Source organism: Poecilia reticulata, linkage group LG7, assembly GCF_000633615.1.
Source record: "Poecilia reticulata strain Guanapo linkage group LG7, Guppy_female_1.0+MT, whole genome shotgun sequence".
Classification (NCBI taxonomy): Eukaryota; Metazoa; Chordata; class Actinopteri; order Cyprinodontiformes; family Poeciliidae; genus Poecilia; species Poecilia reticulata.
The window spans coordinates 28,442,554-28,467,270 of NC_024337.1; the positions used below are offsets into that span (position 1 = coordinate 28,442,554).

The window sequence follows — 24,717 nt, forward strand, 5'->3', positions numbered from 1 at the left end:
CCTGCAACCAGTGGGTCGCAGGTTTGATTCCCACTCCATCCATCTCTGTCGTCGTGTGAATGTGTGCATGAATTTAGTAATAAATGGCGCTGTAATGTAGAAATTAGTACATGAATGCTGTCTTCCTGAGTCCGTCAGCCAGACTGACATGTTGTTGCTTCACACAGCGCAGATCAGCTTTTACTCTTTCACGACTGGAGAGCAGACATTAAAAGCACATCTAAGTAAATGTTGGAAATATTTTTGTGGATATTTACTTTTCTAATATCTATTATGGGCATAAAATTAGATCAAATGAAATGAAAACAGGGTCCCACATAATAATTAAGTAATACTGCACAACCTTTTTGGTGTCTTTCTTGTTTTAGACTAAATCAGAGCTGCTGGAGTTCGCCCCCCATGTGGTGCTTTCCCTTTGCTGATGTAGAACAGGTGTGGGTGGTATCACAGCTTAGGCACTAGCTCTCTCTTTCACACACACACACACACACACGCACACACACACACACACACACACACACACACACACACACACACACACACACACACACACACACACACTCTCTACCTACAGAAAGGGTTCATGTGGCTGTAATTACACTTCTTCCACAGCTATAGGAAGCAGGGTGGCTGCGGGTGGGAATGAAGGAGAGCAGCGCAGCAGGCAGCGAGGAGCAGTACGCTGAAGGAAGCTCAGAGTCAACCAGCCAAGGGCCACCACCAGGCCTAATTACAGAGCCAACATTAATAATAATAAATCAGTGCTCCGTTGGTCCGAAATACGCACCGCTCTCCGCCATGTCAGTCTCAGTCTGAGTCAGATTTCCCATAATGCTCGCTGTGAAGCCGATGGATAGCCTGTGGCAAGGATCACATACAGCTTCTCAGGCTGCATGTGTATTTTTATGTGACCTTTGTGGGCGTTTGTCTATATGAAACTTCCACATGTGACAAAACTGAAGCATCTGTGTCTATTTGATTCACGGTCGTGAGACGCTGCTGCTTGGATTTTTCTCTTTGAGGTAGATAAATGTACCAGTCATTGCATTTTAAATTGCTCAAAAAGTGATTTTACTTTGATTTAAAATACTCCAATTGTGTTATGTAATTGAAAAACAGAGTGATAAATCTGAAGGATTTACAGCTATTAAGATTTCTCAGAATATTGAAATATTGATTCAGCTGCGGCTCTCGACTGCATGTTCCTCTCTAGGTTCTCTGTGGGGTTCATTTTTATTTACTAGTCGAGTAACTCATTGAACCAGCTTTTGGTTCGCTTGTGCCCAGACATGCTGGAAAATGAATTTTCGTAATGTTTGTTAGTAGAGGGAAGCAGGAAGTGCTTTAAAATCTCCTGATCGCTGAATAAAAAAACAACAACAACCCCAAAACAAACAACTTTCTATTTTTCTTTTCACAGATAAGAATCCTCTCATGTTGTCCACTATTGAGGAAGACTTAAACACACATATTATGAAAGTTCTGGCTCATGTTCTGGATGTTTCTGTGTGGAGGATCTGGAAGCTTCTGCTCCAGCCAATCAGGTTTGGAGAATCTGTCAAACTCCAGAAAGCGCTTTGCCTCACAACTGGTTCAAGGCTGCAGTCACTCCTCTGACCTGTCCTCTTTTTCACAGAAGTTCTTCCTTTCAATGAGTTACAACTCTCTGTGAGCAACCAGCTTCATTTGCATTGATATTTTGAGGCTCATCGTTCTTGTGGAGGATGCCAAAGGCTGCTGGTGCAAAGTCATGATGTGACGTTTCTGTCACTTCTCATATATCTCACATTATAGTCTATTGATATGAATCAGCATCGTTTTTCAAACCTCCGTTTTATCCTCTGCTGATACCTGTATGATTGATGTTAGAGGGAAGAACTTATTCAGTGTGATGCTCCAAAGGTGTTCTCTCTGTCAGTCATCCGCAACTTTTTAATCGAAGCATTTCTCGCTTTATGCGCATTAGCACATTTGCCTCTGGTAGTTTCAATTTGAATTACTCTGGTGGCGGGTGGAAATCTTTCTCGCCCCTTCAGGTTACTTATAGTGGCGAGATAAAGGAGAGCTGAGCGTGGAGCTGCAGCGGTCTGAGGAGCTGTCCAGATGCTGAAACAGCACCACGCAACCTCTCACTTCATTTTGGGAGCTGGTTGTTGATGGACCGGTTATCTTCGGAGCGATTTTCAGATTTAAAAAAAAATGTTTTTTAGGGGAGGTATTAACTCGCTGAAGGTGGGTTTATTCTCAGGAAAAATCTAAAAGCGGATTGAAAAATATTCATCTGTTCTGAACTGCAAGGAGATTCAGACAATCCTTTTTTTTTTTTTTAAAGAAAAATTGATTTTCTCTTAGAGGCTCATCCAACTTAATTTAGAGCAAAATTACGATCAGTTCACCATAAATCAGTGTCAGCCACAGCTCTGCATGTAGGCTACAGCTAGAGAATGCAGGCAGGAGGGGTGGAGTTCACTGCGTTTACTTTTCAAAGCGCCTCGGTCTCAGGCAGAAGGAGCTCATTCTGCAGAGTTTGAACTGATGGGTCCTGGCATTTGAACCCCACGTTGCTTTTAAGCCAGTCGCCTCGCAGCCGCTCCCACCGCCGCCTTAATTAAACTTTCCATGCTGTTGCCCGTCCGGCGGACCGCATCCAGGAGGTTTGTCTGGACCGCGCTCGCTCCTGCTCTCTCGGCTGCCGCGCTGCGGTTCTCCGCCCTCGGCTGTCCGGCTCCAGCGGAACTCACTCACACGGCCACAGGAGCTGGCCCGGGTCTCCAGCACGCATGGAGGGGGACGTAATGGACAAGGTGGAGGCCACGGCGACGGTCTGTGACTTCGACCCCATGAGTGGGAGCATCCCTGCCACCAAAGTGGAGATCACAGTGTCCTGCAGGTGAGCTCCGGTGGTGCTGTTCGTGCTCGTGCGCTTGGAAAGCCGCCGCGCGTTATGGTTACAATACACTGGACCGAATCCCTACATGGTGTAATAAACAGTTTATTGTTGGAACTACTGCGTGTTTCACAGTTTAATTAAAAAAAGAGCAACGGAAAGGAATTTAACGCAAAACCATTTAGGATTACAACGACGTCGGAAAAGAACGCCATAATGCGCATACAGAAAAGTAACATTAGCACTAATTAATGGCGCTTAAATCGGATTTGGATTTGATTTAGTGAAACCATGCAAATCCTTACCACTAAACTTTTATTCAATGTTTTTGTAGTTTATCTAAAAAAAAAACAAACATTCGGATGATACCCCGGGTCTCTGTTTCATCCACCGTTAGTTTAATTACGTTACCTTGTGCGTTGCTGCGACGCGCGTTCCAAGCGCGCAAAAACCAGCCATTCTTGAGCTTAATGAGCAGACCCGAGAGGTTTCCCCCTCTGAGACAATGCCAAAGCAGATCGCTACAAAGACGTCAAAGATGCGTCAGCCATTTTACCCTCATAAAATGAGAAAGAAAGAAAAAAGATTCATTTGAGCAGTCGTGGAAGAAAAAGAACCTCCCCTGCCTCCCGCTAAGTGTCACTTGGGTAGGGTGGGGCTGCAGGTGGAGAGGTTTGACTCGACATGTGCAAAAGTGAACTAATGTCTTACAAGGAATAATAAAACTATTTGGCTCTGCAATGTTTCTACAGTTGTGCGTCATTTAGCTCTGATCCACAATCTTCCGCTCTCTGAATCGCCTTACAGTGTTAATGCTATGTAAATGAAGGAGGAACAGCCACAGGCGAGGGATTCATCTACCAAACACAAAGCATGAATTATTTGACTCTCTCTCTGTTTGTATATTATTCACTCAGGCAAAGAAAAGATTGCTTTGTTCAAATCAGGTGTGTAAAAAAAACAATCTTTAAATCTGTAAAGCCGGTTAGGAATTCATTATATATTTTTACCTGATTATAAAATGTATTCCTGTAAAAAGTTTCAGGTGCCTGGAGGACTAATAACCTAGATATCTGGAATTTGATTTGTCTCTTCCCTGTACCAACCCAAAACTAATCTCTCAGTGGTAGCAGGTTTATTTTGGCTAGAAGAATAAACATTAATGCTGAATGGAAATCTTTGTAGAAATGTGTGAAGAGATCTAAACATGAGGGTGATGGCAAGGAGGCCTTTCAAAGACTGGAGCTCCTCCCCAAACATAAATTGTCCAACTATTTCAATGGAAACAAGCAAAGGCTTTTATTAGTGATTAGAAGAAGGGGATGACTGCAGTAATGTCAAGAAAGGTGCCTTCACTGATGACCGAGAAAGGTAAAATAAATGTTAAGAGAACATTTTTAGATCTCAATATAACAATGAGTTGTTACTGACATTAATTCCACCTGATTTTGATCTTTCTAAGAGACTCCTGTTAGAAGCATTATACAACCAAAGCATTGTGCAGCTCCTGAAGCTCCTGGTTTTTGGTGTGTCATAAGGCTTTAGATGGCCGTGTTTCTCCCCCGCCGACTATAAACCAGGAGCTGCGCTGTTGGCCTGAGACTCCACCATTTCGTATTCAGCAATTTCCTTCCGAACCAAACCACTTCCTCCTGGACACAGTGTGATAGAGAGGAACAAAACGAGTCCTCCTTTCGCTGGGTCTTGAAACACCGTCTGCTGAAGTCTTACATGTTCTTCTTTGTGACTTGCGCTCATCGCTACAGTCCACCCTCCTACATTGGCATCAAGGATCCAGATTTGTGCAGACAGCTGAAGAGCTGAACAGATGAAGTATGCAGCCATCAACTTTGCAGGAAGTCTGTGTTCGGTCTTCCCCGGGAAGCATAGAGAAACAATGGGCATTATGGGTATTACGAGTGAGAGAGGAACAGGCTCCACAACCCTGTGTAATTGATTTAGTAAGCCTGAAAGCTCAGAGATTGCAGAGCACATGAAATTGAACCATGCCGCGCTGCCCTTCAGGCGTTCTTATAACCCTCTGCCGATATTGCAGCAAATCCAACCTCCCCCTCTCGTACCCTCCTGACAAACTAGAGGGGCCGAAACAGACAGACGCTTATCAAAACAAGCGCACATCGCTATGATAGCACATTGTTCCCCGTCTATGCCTCTGATTGGTTTTGCTCGCAGGTCAGCCAGTGAGCCGTACCTCGAGTGTCGGCATCAAAGCTGGAAGAACAACACTCCAGTGCGCCGATAAGACGGCTCTTCACACTCAAGTGGCCCCTCTTCCTACATCTGCCTCACCAGTGGATCCAGTTTATCGGGTTTGGGCCGGCGGCTCCTTGGCACCTGACCTCACTTCTAAAGTGGCACTAAGGAATGTATTCATTTGTTAGCATTTAAGCAGCTTTAATGATTTAAATAAAAAAAAAAGTTCTCCATGTGGCTTGCCACTTCATGTTTATGAACAAAGCGGTAAATGTGGGTCCTACTCGATTGAAGGATGCGGCCTTTCTCTATCTCAGCCCGCCAGACGGTCTCAGAGTTCCCATGTACAATGGCTTCAGGGAAACTGAGGCTTTGCTTTAGCTCTGCTGCTCCACTGTGAAGAAGCCTTTTAGCTATGAATGTTACAAAAACGGTGCCAGAGTTTCACTTAAGGAAGACATTTCCTCCTCTGCCTCACTTTGGCTGGCTAGATGACGCATACATGTACATCCTTCTGATGATTGAAAATGTAAACTTTTATACTGGAATCAGTATAAGGCATCAGAGCAATGAGCTTGAAAACTCTTTGTATCAACGACAACGCTAGGTGAGGATGGTAGATTGTTTCATTTTTTTTACACATTAAGGGAAGAAAATATATTAGTAATTCAATAAGAAGTTTGGGAACAACGCGTAATCATTTGTTTCAATGCAATAAAACGACCAAGCACCAAGGCCACAGCCTGACGCCTTTTCCCACCTGTCCCCTTAAGGGTGTTTAAACACACAACCAGTTTACCGCTGAAAGACACAGCAGCTTCAGCTCAGCCTCCCACCTGAAATCACGAACATGAAACTTCATCAGCGACCCCCGCCATTTCCAATTTCACAGAGATGAAGATGCCACGTCTTGATCTCTGGCGCATCGCCGGAGTTACCTTCAGCCATTCAATTTGTGCAAAAATGATTGGTTAGTGTGGCATCGCGTCGAATCGCTGCATTCCAAAGATGAGGTTCGGATCTGCATTAACTCTGCCGAGCCAGCCGTCGCTCCTGAGGGATTTATTACCTGCTGAGGCACACAAAGAGGTCACATGAATGCCTGTGTCCTGATACAGGAGAGCTCCGCAGGCACATGGGGCCACTGATTGGTGCTTCCTGGTATCTAATGAAAGCTTGTGGCTTGCTTCTTGATCTCCACCTAAAGCAATTCCTGCTGCAGAGATGGCCTGAGCTATAATGAAATCACCAGGACAATTAGGATGTGTGGTATCGCTGCTCAAACTATGAAATGCTGTTTGAAACAGTGCATTGGAAAATCGTAGTTTCCTTGCAAATCTTCTCACATTTTTGGCACGTTACAGTTGCAACTGCAAAGTTATTTTATTGGGATTTGCATTTAGAGCACATTCTTGGCCATGCTTGCTGGATCGCCCCCACACCTGCCAACAGGAATTATTTTGGCTTTCTGTCAACAGTCAGTGCCTTTTTATCTTGCCACTTTTCTGTGACTTCTTCTCTTTTCCTTGCCCAGTTTTGGTGGACGCCCTTGTGATCCAAAGCTAGGCGTGTTGTTTTATAATGTGCTCCAAAACTTCTCCATAGCTTTATCTCTGACCTTTCTTTTGTCAGAGATAAAGTGCTCCTTGGGTCCTAATGATGCCGTTTGTTCACTAATGTTCTCTAACGCAGTGGCTTTCGATCCTGGACCTCAGGACTTGCCGTCCTTCATGTTTTAGACGTTTCCCTGCACGAGCACACCTGAATGAAACAAACGCGTTGCCTCCTCAGCATGCCATTAAGTGTTCCAGAAGCCTGGCATTCACCCATTTATAAAAGTCAGGTGTGTGGAGGCAGGAAGACACCAGAGACATGCAGTGGTGTGGGTCCAGAGAACCAAAATGGAAAACCACTACTCTAATGGAGGAGGAGCTGAATGTATAGTAAGACCACATTACACACATGTGTTGTTTATTTGTCTTTATTTGCCTATTATGTGGTATCTGAACACTGATGGTTGTGCTGGATTTAATTTAGGGGAACATTTAGGGCACATTTCTCAGATGTTTATCTTTAAATCATTTTGAGAATAGTTTCATTCACATTTAATAATCAAGCACCACTTTGCATGTGGCTGTAATGCAACAAAATGTGGAAAACGTTCAAAGAGTATTAATACATTTACAAGGCGCTGTATGCTGTGTGATAAATGAATCCTTTATCTGAGTGCGCTAATAAAAATTTTAACTGTGCTGCAGTTATGATGTTTTTAAGGATAAAGATTGCTGCTCTTATCCGGTCTCGGTTGTCCCCCGTGAGCTGTTTTTTTTCTGCTTCAAAATCCCTTTTATTTCCCCCCTGCAGACAGACAGTTCGAGTTAAACTAGTTTGGATTGTGCAGGAGTATAAAATATTAATGAGCCCTCTTGAAGAAAGAGAGAAGTTTCAATTTTCTGACTGACCTGGGGCAAACGCTTGGGTTTTATTCTATAGGGCCGGTTGTGTTTGTGAATCCTTTGACACATCTGTTAGGAGGATCAGGTCCTGTGAGACACACGAGTGTCAAAAAGCAGCTATTCTTTTTTTTTTTTTCTTTCAATTTCGGGAGCGTTATGATTTAAACAGGCGGGTCTCGGAGGCCGGCGAAGCGTATAATTATACATGCACTCATGACACGGTGAAAATGAGTTTGGATCCCAGACGCTGCGTTTCTGGGGGTGTCAGGGTTATTAATATCTTCTCGTCTGGGACACATGGCAGCACATGTGGAGGCCGTGGAAGCACAATGACGGATTGACAGGACAGAGGTTTGAACCACTCCTCTTGTTGTCCATCACATTTAAAGGAAGTTTATGTGAAAGGTGGATAAATTTATAAGTCGGTGCGTTGAGTAAGAGATCAAATATCCCCATGTTGCTCGGAGACATCAAGCCTGAATTTGTCACTGTTTTCAAGATTGCCAAAGGGTCAGCAGAGTCTGTTAGAAGATGTATGTGTCAGGGGCTGGTGGCAGATTTACACAAGCAGTAGCAGCCAGTTTAGTCAGGTTTCGACACACTGTTGCATATGCTGAAGGTCTTTTACTGGTTGACAATCTTAGCTGGAGGCCAAAACAAGCTTTGTCAGATTGGAGAGCTCTGTTTGATACATTTGAGTGGACATGTAGCCAAAAGGGAAATTTTTTGCCCCGGTGGATGGAAATGTGTCTACAGAGTGGACCTATAAACAGCTACATTTTGTTTTCGCTGTGGGGAGAATAGTGCATATCTTTCAGAAAGTGACCGGAGGTTATAGAAAAATGTGAAATGATTCTTGAAGCAATGCGCCACATCAGATTTGTTTTTCCAAAATGTGGTCTTCTGGTCATTTTAGAGTCATTTTGGAAACTATGGTTGTAGAAATGTGAAAAATGTGTGTCTTTCCTTTCTCTTCTTGACTTTTATACAAATGTGATATACATTTCTTGTAAAACTGCTTCTCTGCAGATCAAAAAGTCAAGAAAATCATTAAAATACGATAGAGGAAAGCATTACTCCTTACTTAGTTGTAACTGTAAACAAAATACCTAGTGTTGTATTTTACAAGAAAACAATTGTTTGACAGAAGATATGACTAAGGATCATATAACAACCAGAATCAGAATCAAAATCAGCTTTACTGACATAGATTGTGCACAAACAAGGAATTTGCTTTCACTTTCAAGAACTCAACCTGTAGATGTAAAGTAGAAATGTGGAAACTTTGTTGGAAATAAAATTATGTACATGCATGAATATATATATGCAGAAAGTTTAGAATTTTGAGAAAGAAAACAGAAGGAATATTTCTGTGCACAAATACTTATATTTTTGCCACAGTAGTGTGGAACACCATGTCCGCAGTGAGGTATGGTGGTGGCAGCATCATGCACGGCTACTTTTTGTCTTGGAATCTAAAATTATGAAGTTAAAAATATGTGTCCGCTTTTGTCTAAAAACTGTGACAAAATGAGATATCAGAAACCAAAACAATGAATCCATGAGCAGAAAAGTTTTGAATTTATCCAGCCAGACATAAATTTGACAGATGAAACAAAAGATGCTTCAACAATTAGTTTAAGAGTATGTTATAATTTTGGAATGACTTGAGGCTCTTTTAACATGACAAAAACCTGCCATATTAGTAGGAATTTCTACATGTTGGATGCTGATTTTAGGCTTGTCTCAAACTTTTTTTTTACTTGTTTTTATTTTTGTTTTCTTTGGAAGATGCAAACTGGCATTCTGAGTTTTGAAAGCTGCAGTGACATGTAGTTAAATATGGCCAGGACACTCTGTCACTTCTTTAGACAGGTCAACACTCACCTGTCACTCTTTTGGTCCCATTATTAATTATGGATGGGAAAACTGTAAAAACATTTCAGACTGATGAGATTTTTTAAAAACTACCTATGCACAGATGTCATGTTGGGCAGAATGTTAAGTCTTAGTCTCTCAAAACATACAAATCTGTATGGAAGTTTTTTTGCAACATGGAGATTCCTGAAAAATATTTTGGACTTGATTTAAAGTGGCCATTTGTTGAGCTGCAGTATTCAAGAATTAGCTTCAATTCTTTCAACTGGTTTCATAATCATGTTTTAGGAATGTCTTGATTAAATCGTATCATAGCATTTCCACAGAACTTTCAAGTAAAAAAAATAAAGATCTAATACTGTTTTAGAGTAACTGTTACCTTCAGTTGTCCTAAAAATGTTTATACATCAAACATGACTTAAAAGAAATTTGACTTTGGAATTTAACACCTCAAAATTGGGCCTCTGTCTCTTTAAGAAGTTCTTGCCCTTTCTGAAACTCCTCCTTCACGAAGTCATTACAACAAAATTTTACCAGCGCTTCACTGATAAGTAGTTTGTATTTTTGCTCAGCAGACACACATTTCCGCCAGGTCTTTACTAATTGTTGCTGGCTAGTCTGAAGGAGCCGAGTGAGAGAATCATGAGGGAGGGCTGCTCTGTGAAGCGAAAGCTTGACTTGGAGACTGTGGCTCTGAGGAGGAGCTCTGTGGAAAAGGCGGCGCTTGGTGAAAGCAAGTGCCGCCTTTTCCTAGGCACCCCTTGATGGTTGCCACGGGAGATTAATGCATGAAAGAAACAAGGCAACACTCCAATTATGTTTTTGACAAGGGAATATCATAACATGATGGAAAGCTCAAAGAAGTTCATTTTACAGTTAGAAAAATGTTTTGTGCGACATTTATTTGTCATCATTTTAATTTTCATTCGTAGACCATCACAAAATATACCATCACTAAAATTTTAGTTGTCTTTAATTGCTTCTGGTACAGAATATGGTTCCATTTGGCTGCTCCAGTGAAGAACACACTGATTTCAGCTGGTTAATTGGTTGGACTGTCTGCCTCCAAGCTGCTCTAAAGACATGACTCTCAGAGCATGCCAGCCTTAGCTTTTAAAAAGATGCTATCCCTGTAAGTTGGGTTGATTTACCTCTTTTAGTTTTCAAACTCTCACAGCTTGAAACATTTCCAAACAGCCCAAGTCATCACACTTGTAAGTGAAGGAAAAAGACAGCAGGTTTTTTCCAGCTGGTGGGGAAGGGCACAGCTGCATTACTCTGTGCTGCATGCAGCTGGAGAAAACTCGAGTTTCGCACTTCAGGTAGCGTCTCACTGAAGAGTAAACCATATGAAAGGCGTGTTGGAAGCTCCCCTCTGTTTTAACGCCACAACTTGATTAAAAAACTTGTTGTGCCTTTTTGCTGGAAGGAAAAAAAAAAGTTAGCCATATGTGGTTTCTCTCATCGTTTTCTAATCCTTTCAGTGACTGAAAGTATTCACATGTTAAAAATGACACGGTGAAGGCTATGAATTCATCATGGCTCCGTCGGAAACAAACGCTTTAAGAAATGATGACTTTGCCCCCTGGGCTGTGCACCTGGAAAGAGATTTCAATTAAAGCATGTCTCTGATGGCTTCACACATAATGGGGAAAATCTAATTTCTGTTAGTTTCAAATATGAATTATTAATTACATGGTGCAAAAACGAAACTGTTTTCATATTTAGCACAATTTACATCTGGATCGGTATCATTTTAGGCCATGAAAAATGTTTCAAATGTGTCAAAAAATATGTCGCGCGTCATTGGTACCATGATTGTCCACTTAATGTACCGTCATTTGTTCAGAGGGAACTAAAAGATTGAGGAAATGGCTTTGAATGTAAAGAAGAGTCTGTGCAGAGCCCTGCACCAGGGATATAACACCCATATCAAACCAGAGCTCTTTTCCTTCGGCTTTCTCTCCACAAACCCAGACCTGTCACCGTGTAATTAGCAGTAATATTATTCTTGGGTCAGACATGAGTTCCACACCAAAACCCAGTCTGAAACTGAGAAGTCCCAGTGTATGTGCATACTCATTTATTATAACTAGCAGAACAGCAGGTTTATGACGGAGTTTCTGTCACTGCCGGTGAGATGGCTGCCCTGGGAGTTCTCTGCTGCGGCAGGAATCGCCAGCTCACAGAGATCCCTGGTTAAATCTGAATAATTTAACAGATGGAGAAGTAGAATGAGACACCTGGCTCCTTCCCAGTGAAAGTTATTGGTGTTCTGCTAATGGAAAGGGGCAGAACGGGTTTGAAATTTGACGAAGGCTCCAATTTTGTGCTTCATAAAAATACAGCTTTAATCTGAATTCGGACGTGACACAATTGTAGGAGTTGGGGTTGTAAGACAACCCGAAACGATTTCCAGTCATGAAACACAACCACACATCAGTTTATCAGATGTTCCCCTGATATATTAGCTTTGATCTCGGATGTGATGCTTCTTACAACATCTCATAAGGCTGTCTGCGTTATGTGCTGCAGATATTTGTAGATTTTCCCACGAGAAAAACAGGAAGTTTCTGACTGTTAATGGGATTTTTATTACTTCTAAAGGGGTTGGCCAGATTCCCCAAGAGCTTATGCAGCCACTGTTTGCTTCTTTTGAACATTGACCTCTAAGGACTGCTTCGGGTGCAAAAGACAAAAAATTTGACCTGTTGACCCCATGAAGCTTGAATGGATAGACAACGTGTGTCCTCAGTGAAAGCAGAGTCGGCCTTAAGGCAGGGGAGTAAGTGAAGAGTCAGAGTCGACCTCAGAACCACCCATTTCACTTTCTTCTTCTTGCTATCGTTTAAAAACCAATCTGGTTTGAATGGAAATAAAATATCCTGCAACAAGAGTGAGTGTAATTGAAAAGCCATATAAAGCAGCATTTACTGTCGCTCTCTTAAAGAGAAGTAATTTGTTCTCTTTGTTTAAGAGGGTGAATGTATTTCCAATTATTTGATTCCATCGCAGTTGGTGTCAGAAAAACATTTCCTGGTTGTTGTTTTTTTCCGCCAATCTTGACACAGTTAGAAAAGCCTGTAAGAACTTGCAGATAAGATTGAAGAGGACTCACTTATTTTCTATTATGCTTTGCAAATTCAAATAACGCCTTCTTGATTTAGTCGTGGCATGCCCTAGAGGGTTCCATAATAGCCAATACAGGAGCCATTATTTAAAGTGGATATGATTTGTAAACAACAGTTAATTATATTGATCTTTTATTCCTGCAGCACTGTTTTGCTCTGAAGTCCATCTTTTGATTTGAACCCAAACATTTTGCGGAGAAAAAAAAACTCCAATGGTTTTATTATTTATACAAAAGCATTGGAATAAATTCCTGTAAATTAAATGTAACTAAAACATTTTTAAAATCTATACATTTGCAGTTTAGTTTGATCAAACCATGAAAGGGATTTTTTTTTTTATTAGTAATTTCTCACTTTCTGTTTCCCTGAAGCGTAAATGTACTTTGTAATGAAATCAAAAGATGACTGCAAGACTTTGATGGAATCAACATGTTTACGTCAATTTCAGTCATTCTTTGCATTTTTTTTATGTCCCTTTTTGCGAATAGGTTTTAAAAATATAACTTTTTCATTAGGATTTTTATAGGAAGCATCAGTAGTTTTTAGAATGAAATTGTTTCTTTTGCTCAAACACATCTTGACAAAAATATTAATCCACCTATTTAAACCCCTGATAGACTTTTCTACAGGTCTGTCAAATCCATCACCTTGGTGTGCAGACTGCTTTTAAAAACATTTTCAAAGCTATTGGTCAATGCTCAGGATGATGGGATGCTCCCTTTGCATGTGTCTAGTTGTAAAGTCTCCTCACTACTAGATTTCAGTATTATGATGCCACAGTGAGCTGTGGCATCATAATAAAGAGGAAGACATTGGGAACAACAGCAATAAAGCCACAAAGTGGCAAGCAGTGTAAAATAATAGAGCAGGGTCAGCAGATGTTGCACAGAAGTTGCCAACTTTCTGCAGAGTCAACAGCTACAACATAGTGAGCAACAGAAAGCGTCATGAAATTAGCTTCTGTGGAAGAAGTGCTGCATGCAAGAGTGGCGTCAACAAAGTGTTGGATGCAGCGGCACGTCTCCACTGAACTCTAAAGTGGCGATGACATTTTCTCTGGAGCGATAAATCAAAGCTCCTTGTCTGGCGATCCAGTAGATGAATCAGGGTTTAGCAGATGCCAGGAGATATTTAACAATTTGGAGATGGTACCTTCCTGATCCAACACGACTGGGCTGCAGGGCACAAGGCAAAGTCAATAAAGACATAGATGAGAACGTTTGGTGAAGAAGAACATAACAGAGCCCTGACCTCAATTGGACACCTTTGGTAAAAATCATAGACAAGAAACTGTGAGCCAGGGTTTTCTTATCCAACATTAGTGTTTGACCTCACAAATGTAATTCTGGATAATTTGTCAAAACATTTCCATAAAGAACCTAAAACTGTTAAATGTGGTTGAAATCATACAAAACCTAAAGGATCAAAAGGAAAATGATCAAGATGACACCTAAGTTCATAAGATTATGAGTAAGTGCTTGCAATGTGGTGTAGTAAAATCAGCATAACACCGAACTTGAAAGTCTTCCAGTTTTTTTTATTGCTCCGACTGTAGACCGTCTCAGATCTACAGTCGGAGCAATAAAAAAATCAAATAAAACCACTTCAACTAGCAAATGGGGTCAAGTTTGATTTCCCACTGGAAACAGGAGGAAGCAAAATGAGGTAAAAAAATATTTCAAAGCTCACTGAAGCAATTTTTTCCTCAGTAAATTAATCTGTAACTGTAATTTAAGGTGGGTTTAATTTTAGGCTTCTGGCACATTTTCAGCAGGGGTGCCAACAATGTGAAGGGTGCTTTAAGCGTTAAACTCTTCATCCATCTACTACAATTAAACAAGCCTTTCAAATGGCGTTGAGGACCATAGAAGTCCAGCAGCCTTCAGCTGAAGCGTGCAGAGCTAATCAAGCTTATCAAGGAATTCATTAAAAGTATATTGTTGTTGTTTTTTTTAAGTCTCAAGTGAAATCAATTTTAAGTATTTGTTTATTCAACAAGCAATTATGCAGAGAGTTGCTACACATCGAGTGCACAAGTTAATAGGAGAGTTTCAGCGGTTTTAGCAAACACTGTAAAATTTTGGAGTAATAGAAAACTTTACTATTTCCTCACCTGAAGTAAGGTTGTCCTGCTAATGACAAGAAAGAAGTCTTGTCAATAAAATGCGTTGGGAACGAGAAGCTACTGTACCTAATTACGTTTGTCCTACTTTCAACGAACCTCATTCTCCATCAGCAAACTTCTTGTGTAGCTTTGAGGATAATGATCTTTTCTTATTCCACGGGGGATTCCTCAGAGGAAGTAGTTAACGTTTTGAAATATGCAGCCTCGCTTTAGTGAGAGCAGATTAATGCCAATGGTGAGGCTCAAACATGGCCACTCTGGCCATGTGCGCAACAAGACGCTGGATTTAATTTGTACTGCTTTACATAATGAGCCGACTTATAATTGCTTCGTGCAATAAGGTGTTGAATGTGACCATGCATAGGTGCATGAAGGTCTAATTGGATGTCATGTTTTCCTGCTCTCCTCCTTTTTAAGTGATCCACTCTCTGCTTTGGGAGATGGGATAAAGAGAAAAGTAATTGTTTGGAGCTAATGGACGCCATACAAAAACAGGTGGCCACTGAAAGCCATTAAATCACGGATAGTTTTATTATCTCCACTGATAATTACTCTGACAGTTTTCCCAACTGTTGTCAGGTCAGCCCAAGGCTAACACCCCAGCAATGTTGCATCTGTCCCGTCTCTCGTAGATTCCTTAGTCAGAAAATTTTATGTCCAGGGATACAAAATTACATGCGCTTGGATTCAGTCCCAAACTCTCATCTATATTCATTGAAATCCCGCCGTCGCCTAAAGGGACAGGAACTTTTTTTTTTTCAGCTACTGTGCATTTAGTTTATTTATTGCCCACTGCTCACAATCAATTACCAGGACCAAAACTCATATGTGTGTGCTTTTGCATTATTATACATGGAAACAAGATTACTGTACCATGAGGGAAATGTCTCTAGTTAAAATGTTAAGTGAAATGATTGATTATCGAGCAGTTTCATGCTGCGAAGCTTCTGCCTGCAGCGTGCTTTTATATGAGAATATAGCCTTATCATTTGGGAGGACTCTTTTTTTTTTTTTTTACCCCGGTATCTATGTACAAAACAATTTAAAAAGAGACAAAAAATTTATACAAACTGAAGCTCTCCACCACGGTTCTGCTGTTGGCTCTGGCTGCGTGCCCATTTCCTTCTTAATCATTTAGTAGATGCTTTTATCCAAAGTGACTGAGAACGAAAAAATATTCAAAGTTTGTTCCAGTAAGAAACTCTGACATTAGTACTGAGTGCTGCATTTACAGGGTAATAGTCAAACCACTGCTGCAGCAGAAAGTGCAGCTCTATCATGTTAATTTGAACATCAGAAAGCTTGTATTATTTTTCCAAATAATAAAATCTGGCATGCCTCAACCTGAACGAATGCTCATAATAAACAACTCCTAAAATCAGTTAAGTTTAATTAGAAAGTTTTCAAGATTTCCAAGTGTGTTGTACTGGTGTCACAAGAAAAATTACTACAACAGACACAGAACCAATTTGGTTCATATCTACTGCAGCATGAAGCGGTCACTCGCTATCTAATTTAGTTTTATTAGGCCAGAAGAAGAATCACAGTTTCAATTGGAGATTTAAAATGTCACTCTGGTATTTTGAGCACAATTAAACTCTATGCCCACCAACCACCAAATTAATTTTCTCCATAAAGAGCAGCTCCATTGTTACCCTTTTTAGGCAGAACAGCTAAGGATTAAGCGGATTATGTTGCAGAAGGTATGCTCAAAAAGTTTTGTTTTCATTGGTTAGGTAGCAAGTGTATCTGCGGAAGAAGCCTCTTTTATTTGAAGCTTTTTTTTATGATTGTTTCCTGCCGACTGCCTTCAAAAACACTTAAAGCATTCTTTATTGTTTCCATGGATGCATGGTGCGGGGCTTGTTTTTTCTTTTTTTGAATGTGTACCATACTGCTTTGTATAGCGCGATCAATCTCTTTGTGTTGTTTTTGTGGAAGTTTTTTTTTTTCCTTCAGCTTTTTGCCTTGAGGCAAGAGCCAATAGATCATGGGGCTGCTCCCAAGGTTTGTTGCAGTTGAGCACTCCAACAGAGAAGTTGAATCTGGTGAGACATTTTGTCTGTACATAATAAATCACCAGCATAGCCTTGACTTTAAATGATATCTGTCTATCTATCTAAATTCATAGCTCTAACATCATCTATTTCTTGTTCACAGTGTTAACCGTTCCTCTGTCTTCTGACCGTAGTTTGAAAACACAGGGGAGAAATTTCCTCGTCTTCGGGGTTAGCTCCCTCACTTGCCCGTAAGAGGGGCGAAGAACATAAAACACCCGGTGGCACTGAGGTACTGAAAAGATAAATGTTCCGGCTTAACAATGACAAGGCCGCACAAACTTTCCAAACTACTACGGTCTCAGTCGCTCCAAAGCATGCGCTGTACAGCACGCAGCGCCCCCTTCTGACCGGAGGACAGAGGTTGGCGCCGTCATCAGTATCATCAGTGAAAACTGAGATTCACCTGTGCTTATGCACGAGGGAGAAAATTTCCGGGAGAAATGGTGAAGAAATGCATAATTTGTCATGACTCAAGCAATAAAACAAGGGCTATTACTTTCATAGGGAATAACCGTTTAGCATTCCCAAGTGTCATTATGATGTGACATGTAATAAAACAGCAGTGGAAGCCATTGATGCATGCAAGAGTTTACAATTTATTGGACAAAATGAGAAACTGCTACCATGATGAGCTCAAATGACTAAATATTTGCTGCCTTTTAAAGCACATAAAGTAGATAAAGTAAAAAAAAAAAAAAAAAACTCACATTGTTTAAGTTACCCAGTGCACATAAGCTTTAATCTTGTGAATCAAAGATTAGACCTGCGCTGTTATTTCAGGTACTTACCTGTTTGGAGGTCTGAGAAAAAAAGTTAGAAGTGTACAACAATGTTGGAGGTCTCTGCTATTCTATAATATAATCAAGTTAATGACAATGAAAGAAACGTACGTAGCCAATAATGCAACAAGGAATCTGCACTGATGATATCCTGCCTCCTTACCAGCACATACACTTATAGAGTTGTTGCCTAATTTACCTTGAAGGAAAATATTGCCACTTTTTTTGCATAAAATATCTAAAGTTTGGAGCCAGAAAATGCAAGGTACTTCCTGCTTTCATTCCTGAATACAGTTGCATCAAATGACATCAAGGTGAGTGGTGTTAACATCACGTCCCCAAAACGGAAAACACCAGTCATGAAAGTGTTCGTTCATTACCTGCCTGGTATTCAGTGGAGTGGAAAATAAGCCCATGTGAAGAAACGATAGCTGTGTTTTGTTTTTTGAACAAAATCGCCGGTAGCATAGTTGTAGAATAAATTTACCTCTTGCATTGTTTTTAATTTCACCTTGCCATTTCTCTTGCTGTCACACAGTGAGCAGGAGGGAAAGCGATCAAAACCCCACTAGACTCTGACTTACTACATTACATTCAGTATTTGTATTTTAACGCTTGCCTGAAGGAACAATATTCAACATAAATACTTTGTTTGCATTTTCATTAGGTTTCGTTGGATTCCCCAAATGTTAGAAGATGTTTAAAATTGTCGGGGAATTTTTGTCAAAAGCTAAAGATCAACTAGAAGAATCTAATTTACAACACCTTCATTTTTACACATCTGTTCTGTTTTGTATGCAGCGGACATCTTGGTGTCCTAATGCCGGGCTTTCATGTGCTGATTGATCTGCACACTTGGATATAAAATCTCAAGGGCAGATGTGGTTTATGTCAACCAAGTGTTATTGTAAAGTTGTTGTTAAAAGCACGTAGGAGGTCTTTTTAATATATATATGTGTGTAAATATGGTTTCCCACGTCTTTTTGCAGGCTTATATATGTATGTGTTGGTTTCCTCTCTTGCAGGAATCTTTTGGACAGAGACACTTTCTCCAAGTCCGACCCATGTAAGTTCTCTTCTGCAACAACTATTGTTTTGGTTCAGGTGGAAAATGTTTGGCGGGATATAATTTATCAGTGCCTCCTCTGCTTTTACGTTGCATTCCTCTTTATTTTTGCTGAGCTTAAACCTCATCCGGTTTACTCTGTTGTTTGAAAGTGTTCCTTCAATAACTGCATATCATTTGCACAGTAATGTGACAACCTTTCTGTGCTGTGAGCTAAAGTACCATAATGCATGCAGGGTATAAACTGCAGCCCATGAATACAAATGGCTATCTTTTGGGAAGAGAAACTGGAAAATGTCATAAAGGCAACATTTTTATTTATTTATTTATTTATTTATTTTGCCACTGACTAGAAAATGGAGGAAACATTTTTCATAAGCCCTTTGTGTAAATAAGCTTTAGGGGAAAAAAAAGAAAAAAAAAATCACCACACTCATCCCGATTTTTTGTGCACGCCTGCAGCTGAACCTGAGGCTATATGCTGGGTCACGTCATTTCCACCTGCACCGGCTTCGTCACGAAGCAACACCACGAAATCAGAAAAATCCCACCCATTAGGACACAGTTTCTCTGATTGCATAGCTTACAGTAAATTGTGCTCTAGGGCCTCTCAAGTCTTATTTTGGAGAGGTTTTCTTCCCCCCATAGAAGTGGATGTCAGTCAACATTAATCATCAAGTCTGCTACTTCATTATGCTGTCAGGGTGTGGCAGGATAATTAATGATGGATGTCGGCAGAGAAGGAGCAAAAACAAACACTGTTTGTGGATTCGCAATGCATTTTCGAAACTGTTCAATGACGATTAATTCCTCTGTTTTCTCTCTCTCTCTGTGACTCTCCGTCTTTCCCCTCCTGTTTCTCTACTTATCTCAGTGGTCGTGTTGTACACCCAGGGCGTGGAGTCGAAGCAGTGGCGAGAGGTAAGAGATCAACAAGGCTCAATCAGCCTGTCTCTTTCTCCATGACAGGCTGTTTTCTGTTCACAACCCCTCTGTCGCCCCCTCTCCTCCTCCTCAAGGTAAATATTCTGTGCCAATCATTTGCGATTGATTGACCCTGTGAACACCAGTGCATCGGTCAGCACCGACTTAGCTTCTGACTGGCTGTCTGACCGAGTGACTGATTAAGGTGACAGGTACACGCATCTGTAAAGATTTTTCTCTGCGTTGGCCTCCCCTCTGGCTGTTTGAAACAGGGCCGTAATTAGACCACAGAGACCGATAAATCTAGAGGAGTTTGCAGCCAGACAACAGAGGGAAACCTCGGAAATTACGACGCACACTCAAAGTTGATGGAAGTGCAGAAAATCTGTGACAAACACGCTTCTGTTTTGTCACTTTGGCGATGGGCACAACAAATGCTCTCCGTGAACATTACAGCTTGCAGAAATGATTAAAAATATGCTTCTGGTTTGTTTTTTACCTAATTTCCTTTGGCCACCAGATTGACACACCACCAGATTGAGGCGATACAAGTGCAAACTGGTGTGACACAGTTACAAAGGGAAGCTCAAGGTGTTGGATTCAATGTATTTAGGTAGATGTGGACTCCTAATATGTTTCTACATTGATGGAGAACCTTCATCTTTAGTGGAGCTGCTACAACAATAACACATTAAAAACAACAATAGAAGGATAATAATAAGAATCGATGACAGTGACAGTTTAATTGACAAGATTTCCAATTAAAACCTGATACTACGAAAAAATCATGACATCAATTTGAAGTTTGTTGCCACATACTCTAGGTGTGAGATGCATCATATAGCTAAACACAGATCTTGTTCTCTGACCTATGTACAAACTCTTGAAGCTTGAATAGTTATAAAGAATGAGTATATTGGTTCTAAATACTTCAGGAAAGTATGTGTCATAATGCAGAGCTTTTGTGCTTTGGTAAAATATGCATTGCTGTGCTCCACGGCTTGTTCTAGTGATGCATCTGAAGGCAGAAATACAAACACCGTCGAGGGGTTCAAAGGTCAAGTGCTGCCGTAAATTACATCACTGCAGTTCGGAACAAAGCAAAAACAAAAAGCTGTACTCTTGTCTGAAGGAAAAAAAAAAGCATTTCCTTCTGGTTTTGATTCCAAAGAGTCAACGCAGTTTTTAAAGGTCAATTTTTCATCATGTTGACACTCCTTCTATTGGAGTGGCCTCAAAAAAAAGAAGTTTCTCTGATTTTATAAAAACATTTCGGAGTTTGTGAACAGTAGAAGTTCACAACAGTAGAAGGAGTAAATGATAACTGCATGTTTTAAATGGTAAAATGAAGGAAGCCTTCATAATAATGAAAAGATGGAATTTATTATTGTGTATTGATATATAAACAGATTTGGTCCAAGAGCAGAATCTTGGGGGACTTCCTTAGAACGAGGAAAAGTAAGGTTAAACATGGCCTATTGTAACGCCCACCGATCGACCATCAAGGTAGTTTTAAAATCTTGTCCAAACCTAGAAATGAAAATTACAGCAAACGTAGACAGAGGTCAAAGGTGTCAAAGTCTTTTATTTTAGATCTATAAAAAAAAGCAGCACTGTGTGGCTTATTTCTAATTCTTAGACTGTCTGTTTACAACGAGGGTAGTGCCATGTCCAAATTCAGACTGGTATGAGCTTAAAATTGATTTACTGCATATAAAAACTTTAAAGTGCTAAACATGTGATGTCATTATTCAACTAGCAGATAGCATTAGTCTTAAATTCAAGGGTCAAAGCATAAGAATAACTATTTAGCAAAAAGTTGTTAAAGTCAACATTAATCATCAGTTAGGAAGTTTTAATAGTTTGTCAAACCAATATAAAATAAAATGGCTATATGGTAAACGCATGATGAAAGCAGAATCACCTTCAAGATTGAAATCACAAGAAATGACCATCTAAATAAGACATGATCAGTTTACAGAACATCTGAAGACTGAAGAGGTAGAGTAGGAAGTGACATTTATTAAAACATACATCTAGCAGAACTAATCTAGAAGGTTATTTCAGAGCCATGACCAAAAACAACAAAAAAAAATCACAGATCATGTAAGACTTTCATTGAAAAGTCTGATTAAATGCTTAATAAAATGCCGTTTGAACCACAGCTTGGCTCCCAGTCGCAGCATTAATAAATTAGTCCAGGAAGATGAGAACATTTGTTTGCAGGTATACTTCATGTCACAATGTGTTTCACCAAACTGCCTCCCTTAGCTGTAATCTTCGCCAGAGGTTCTGAAAATTACAGAATGAAATCAAACATTTACTGTAGCGATGCATTAATTCCTGTAGCATCTTGAGCTCTTTTTTGACGGTGGAAAACCAAACTGGTTTCTTCTTTTTTTAAACCAGTTTGTAAATGGTGTTAGTATTAGCCCTTCTTTGAAGGCATCATCCTAATTAAGAGTTGGGAGAGTGGTAGTTATATTATTCATGAAATACATGTGCCTTAGTTTGTTCTAATTTTCAAAGAGAGCAACCTTTGTGTGAAAGAAAAATCAGATGGTATATAAATCTACAGAGTTGCGACTGATTCATGGCTTTGTTTCTTACACACAAACTGTTTTACTGCTGGAAAAAAAAAACGTGATTTCTTCAGGTTGCTCAACATTTTTCATCCCTTTTGCTACATCCTGTTTTTCATGCAGATTGTGTTGTCATCACTACTCACAATGAATTTAAATCTCAAATAAAAAATACATTACGTACATAATATCTTCTGACCTTAGTTCTTCCTTAACCTCGTTGCACAAAATCAATGTGTGTTCCTTAATTGGTTTTTGTTTCACGATAAACTGCAGTTTCTTTTTCACATCAAGCTCCAATAGAACCTTTTCTTTTTCTTAGCTGAATTTTACTAAAAGGAGCATCACTCACTGAAGCTATCAGGAGGATGTAAAAAAGACGCCTTCAATCAGTTTTACATGTTTGCAGAGCGGCAGGTTTTTTTCAGCAGGTGTCCTAATTAAATCATGCTATCATACATTTTCCTCTGTAGAATATAGATAATGCCTTTTCTTTTTGGGTGATGTCTTTAAAGACTCCTATGCTGGGAGGAAACCAAATTAATGTGCTGTGACTCTATAGATTTGATTTTATGCCCATTTGCTCGCTGCATGTAACCAGGAACATTGTTCCCGTTTTACAGAAAAAAAAAAAAAAATCTGTTTAAAACTAAAATTATGTGTTTTGAAACATGTAGTCGAACAATTTCTTCTCTCACTTAATTCTACAGATGCGTCTGAGGATGAGGGAGCAGGTTGATTAAGTTTTCTGCAATAGACTTCCACAAATGAGGGAAGTTTCAAATCTGTCAACGTTTTTGTAATAAGAGTATTTTAAGTGTAACAGCCCCAAACTAACATGTTGGTTTGGGATCCAAAGTAATTGGTTTGTGTGAAAACAAATTGACTCGCAGTGGCTGTAAAAGCAACATCTATTAGCCGATTTGAATGACTTTAATGCTTTCTAAACCACCAGTCTAATTGGTTATCAAAATCAAATCAGTCCCACAACATTAGTTACAATTAATTTGATCTGAAAAATGAAATACATCTTCCTGATAATAGAGGAGCAGAAAATATAACCGCTCATTAATGTTTGCAGAGAAAATATATGGTCCAATACCAGTCAGTGTCTATTTACCATTCATGAACTAAATAACACAAATTAAGTCCGACATAAATTGAAACCTACAATATAAATAAGAGCATTTCTCTGCTACACCATGAAATGGTTATTCTGAAGCTGAATGCTCTTTTCTAAATTAAGAATTGAGCTGATTAAACTTTATCGAGTATCTGTTTGACTCTTTGGTGTGAAGAAGAAGATTATTTTGATTATCTAACTCAGAGTTTTATGACCTAGTTTGGATCCAGAGAAGGCAGATAAAAATAGGAAATTGGAGGAAAGAAACAAGGCTCCAGTGTCATTCTGAGAAAATCTGTCAGCATTCACATCAGCTTCTGCTGAGGACAGGAACAAAGCACTGCTGCTCACAGGTGTCTCATGGTGTTGTTACCCTCTTTCATCAGAAATTGTCACGAATGTAAGATTTTATCTACAACCTTTTCATCTTAACGAATCGAAACTGTATTCCAAACATTGTTTCTAATAAGACATAAAACTTGTGTCTTATTGAAATATTGTCCTGTGGCAGCAGTAGATGATTGATTGTATCAAGTCGTGGCAGCAGAGTAAAGGAAGGACTTTCTCCGAACAGGACAAAAAAAACACAAAAACCTCAGTGTGAGCAGCCATCTGCGACCAGCTGGGTGTTTGAGAAAACGGCACAGACGCACAAAAACACAGAATTGAGAAGTGGCAAATGAGCGTAAACGACAGCAGTAGGTATTCCAGTGACTTTGTCGGAGATAAACTGAGGCAAATGGTTGAACTCTAAGCCACTAGTACGATCTAAGGGATGAAAAAAATCAAAGCAGATACGGGAGTCCGACCCAGCTGCAGTCGCTTTCAGAACAGGACAACACAGCGACAACCTGGAAGGTCGGAAAATAACCTGGATTATTTGGAGACTAGATTATTGTTTTGAGGAAACTACAGGGGGCTGCACAGTGGCGCAGTTGGCAGAGCTGTTGCCTTGCAGCAAGAAGGTTCTGGGTTTGATTCCTGGCCCCAGTCTTTCTGCATGGAGTTGGCATGTTCTCCCTGTGCATGCATGGGTTTTCTCCAGGTATTCCGGTTTCCTCCTACAGTCCAAAAACATGATTGTCAGGTTAATTGGCCTCTCCAAATTGTCCCTAGGTGTGAGTGTGTGTGTGCATGGTTGTGTGTCCCGTGTCTCTGTGTTGCCCTGCGACAGACTGGCAACCTGTCCAGGGTGTAACCCGCCTCTCACCCGGAACATTAACTGGAGATGGGCACCAGCAACCCTCCCGACCCCATTAGGGGACAAGGGTGTAAGAAAATGGATGGATGGAAACTACAGGGTTTGATTTAGTCCATTAGTAATTCGGCTGATTGAAGACTTTTTCACACAACATGCCAAGCAGGATTTTGGCCTTATGCATGATTTTAAGTTGGGAAAGTGTTGTTTAGTTGAACAAGTAAGAATTTTTTTTAATCATCTTTCAAAATTTGGTGCTGGCTTTTTACCTCAAACACACACACGCACACCCCC

General features: G+C 40.2%; 1 protein-coding gene across 2 annotated transcripts in view; it reads left to right on the forward strand.

Annotated features, from left to right (window-relative positions):
- The first annotated feature begins 1,990 nt into the window (after positions 1-1,990).
- Positions 1,991-24,717, forward strand: part of cpne5a (copine Va) — a 90,832-nt gene continuing 68,105 nt past the window's right edge. The window contains exons 1-3 of one of the 2 annotated variants that reach the window (XM_008413525.2): positions 1,991-2,890; positions 18,556-18,596; positions 19,471-19,517. In XM_008413525.2, the coding sequence (XP_008411747.1) occupies positions 2,781-2,890; positions 18,556-18,596; positions 19,471-19,517 (198 nt within the window). In that variant the 5' untranslated portion in view covers positions 1,991-2,780. The remainder of the gene's footprint in view (positions 2,891-18,555; positions 18,597-19,470; positions 19,518-24,717) is intronic. The other variant, XM_008413526.2, reaches the window with a different exon arrangement.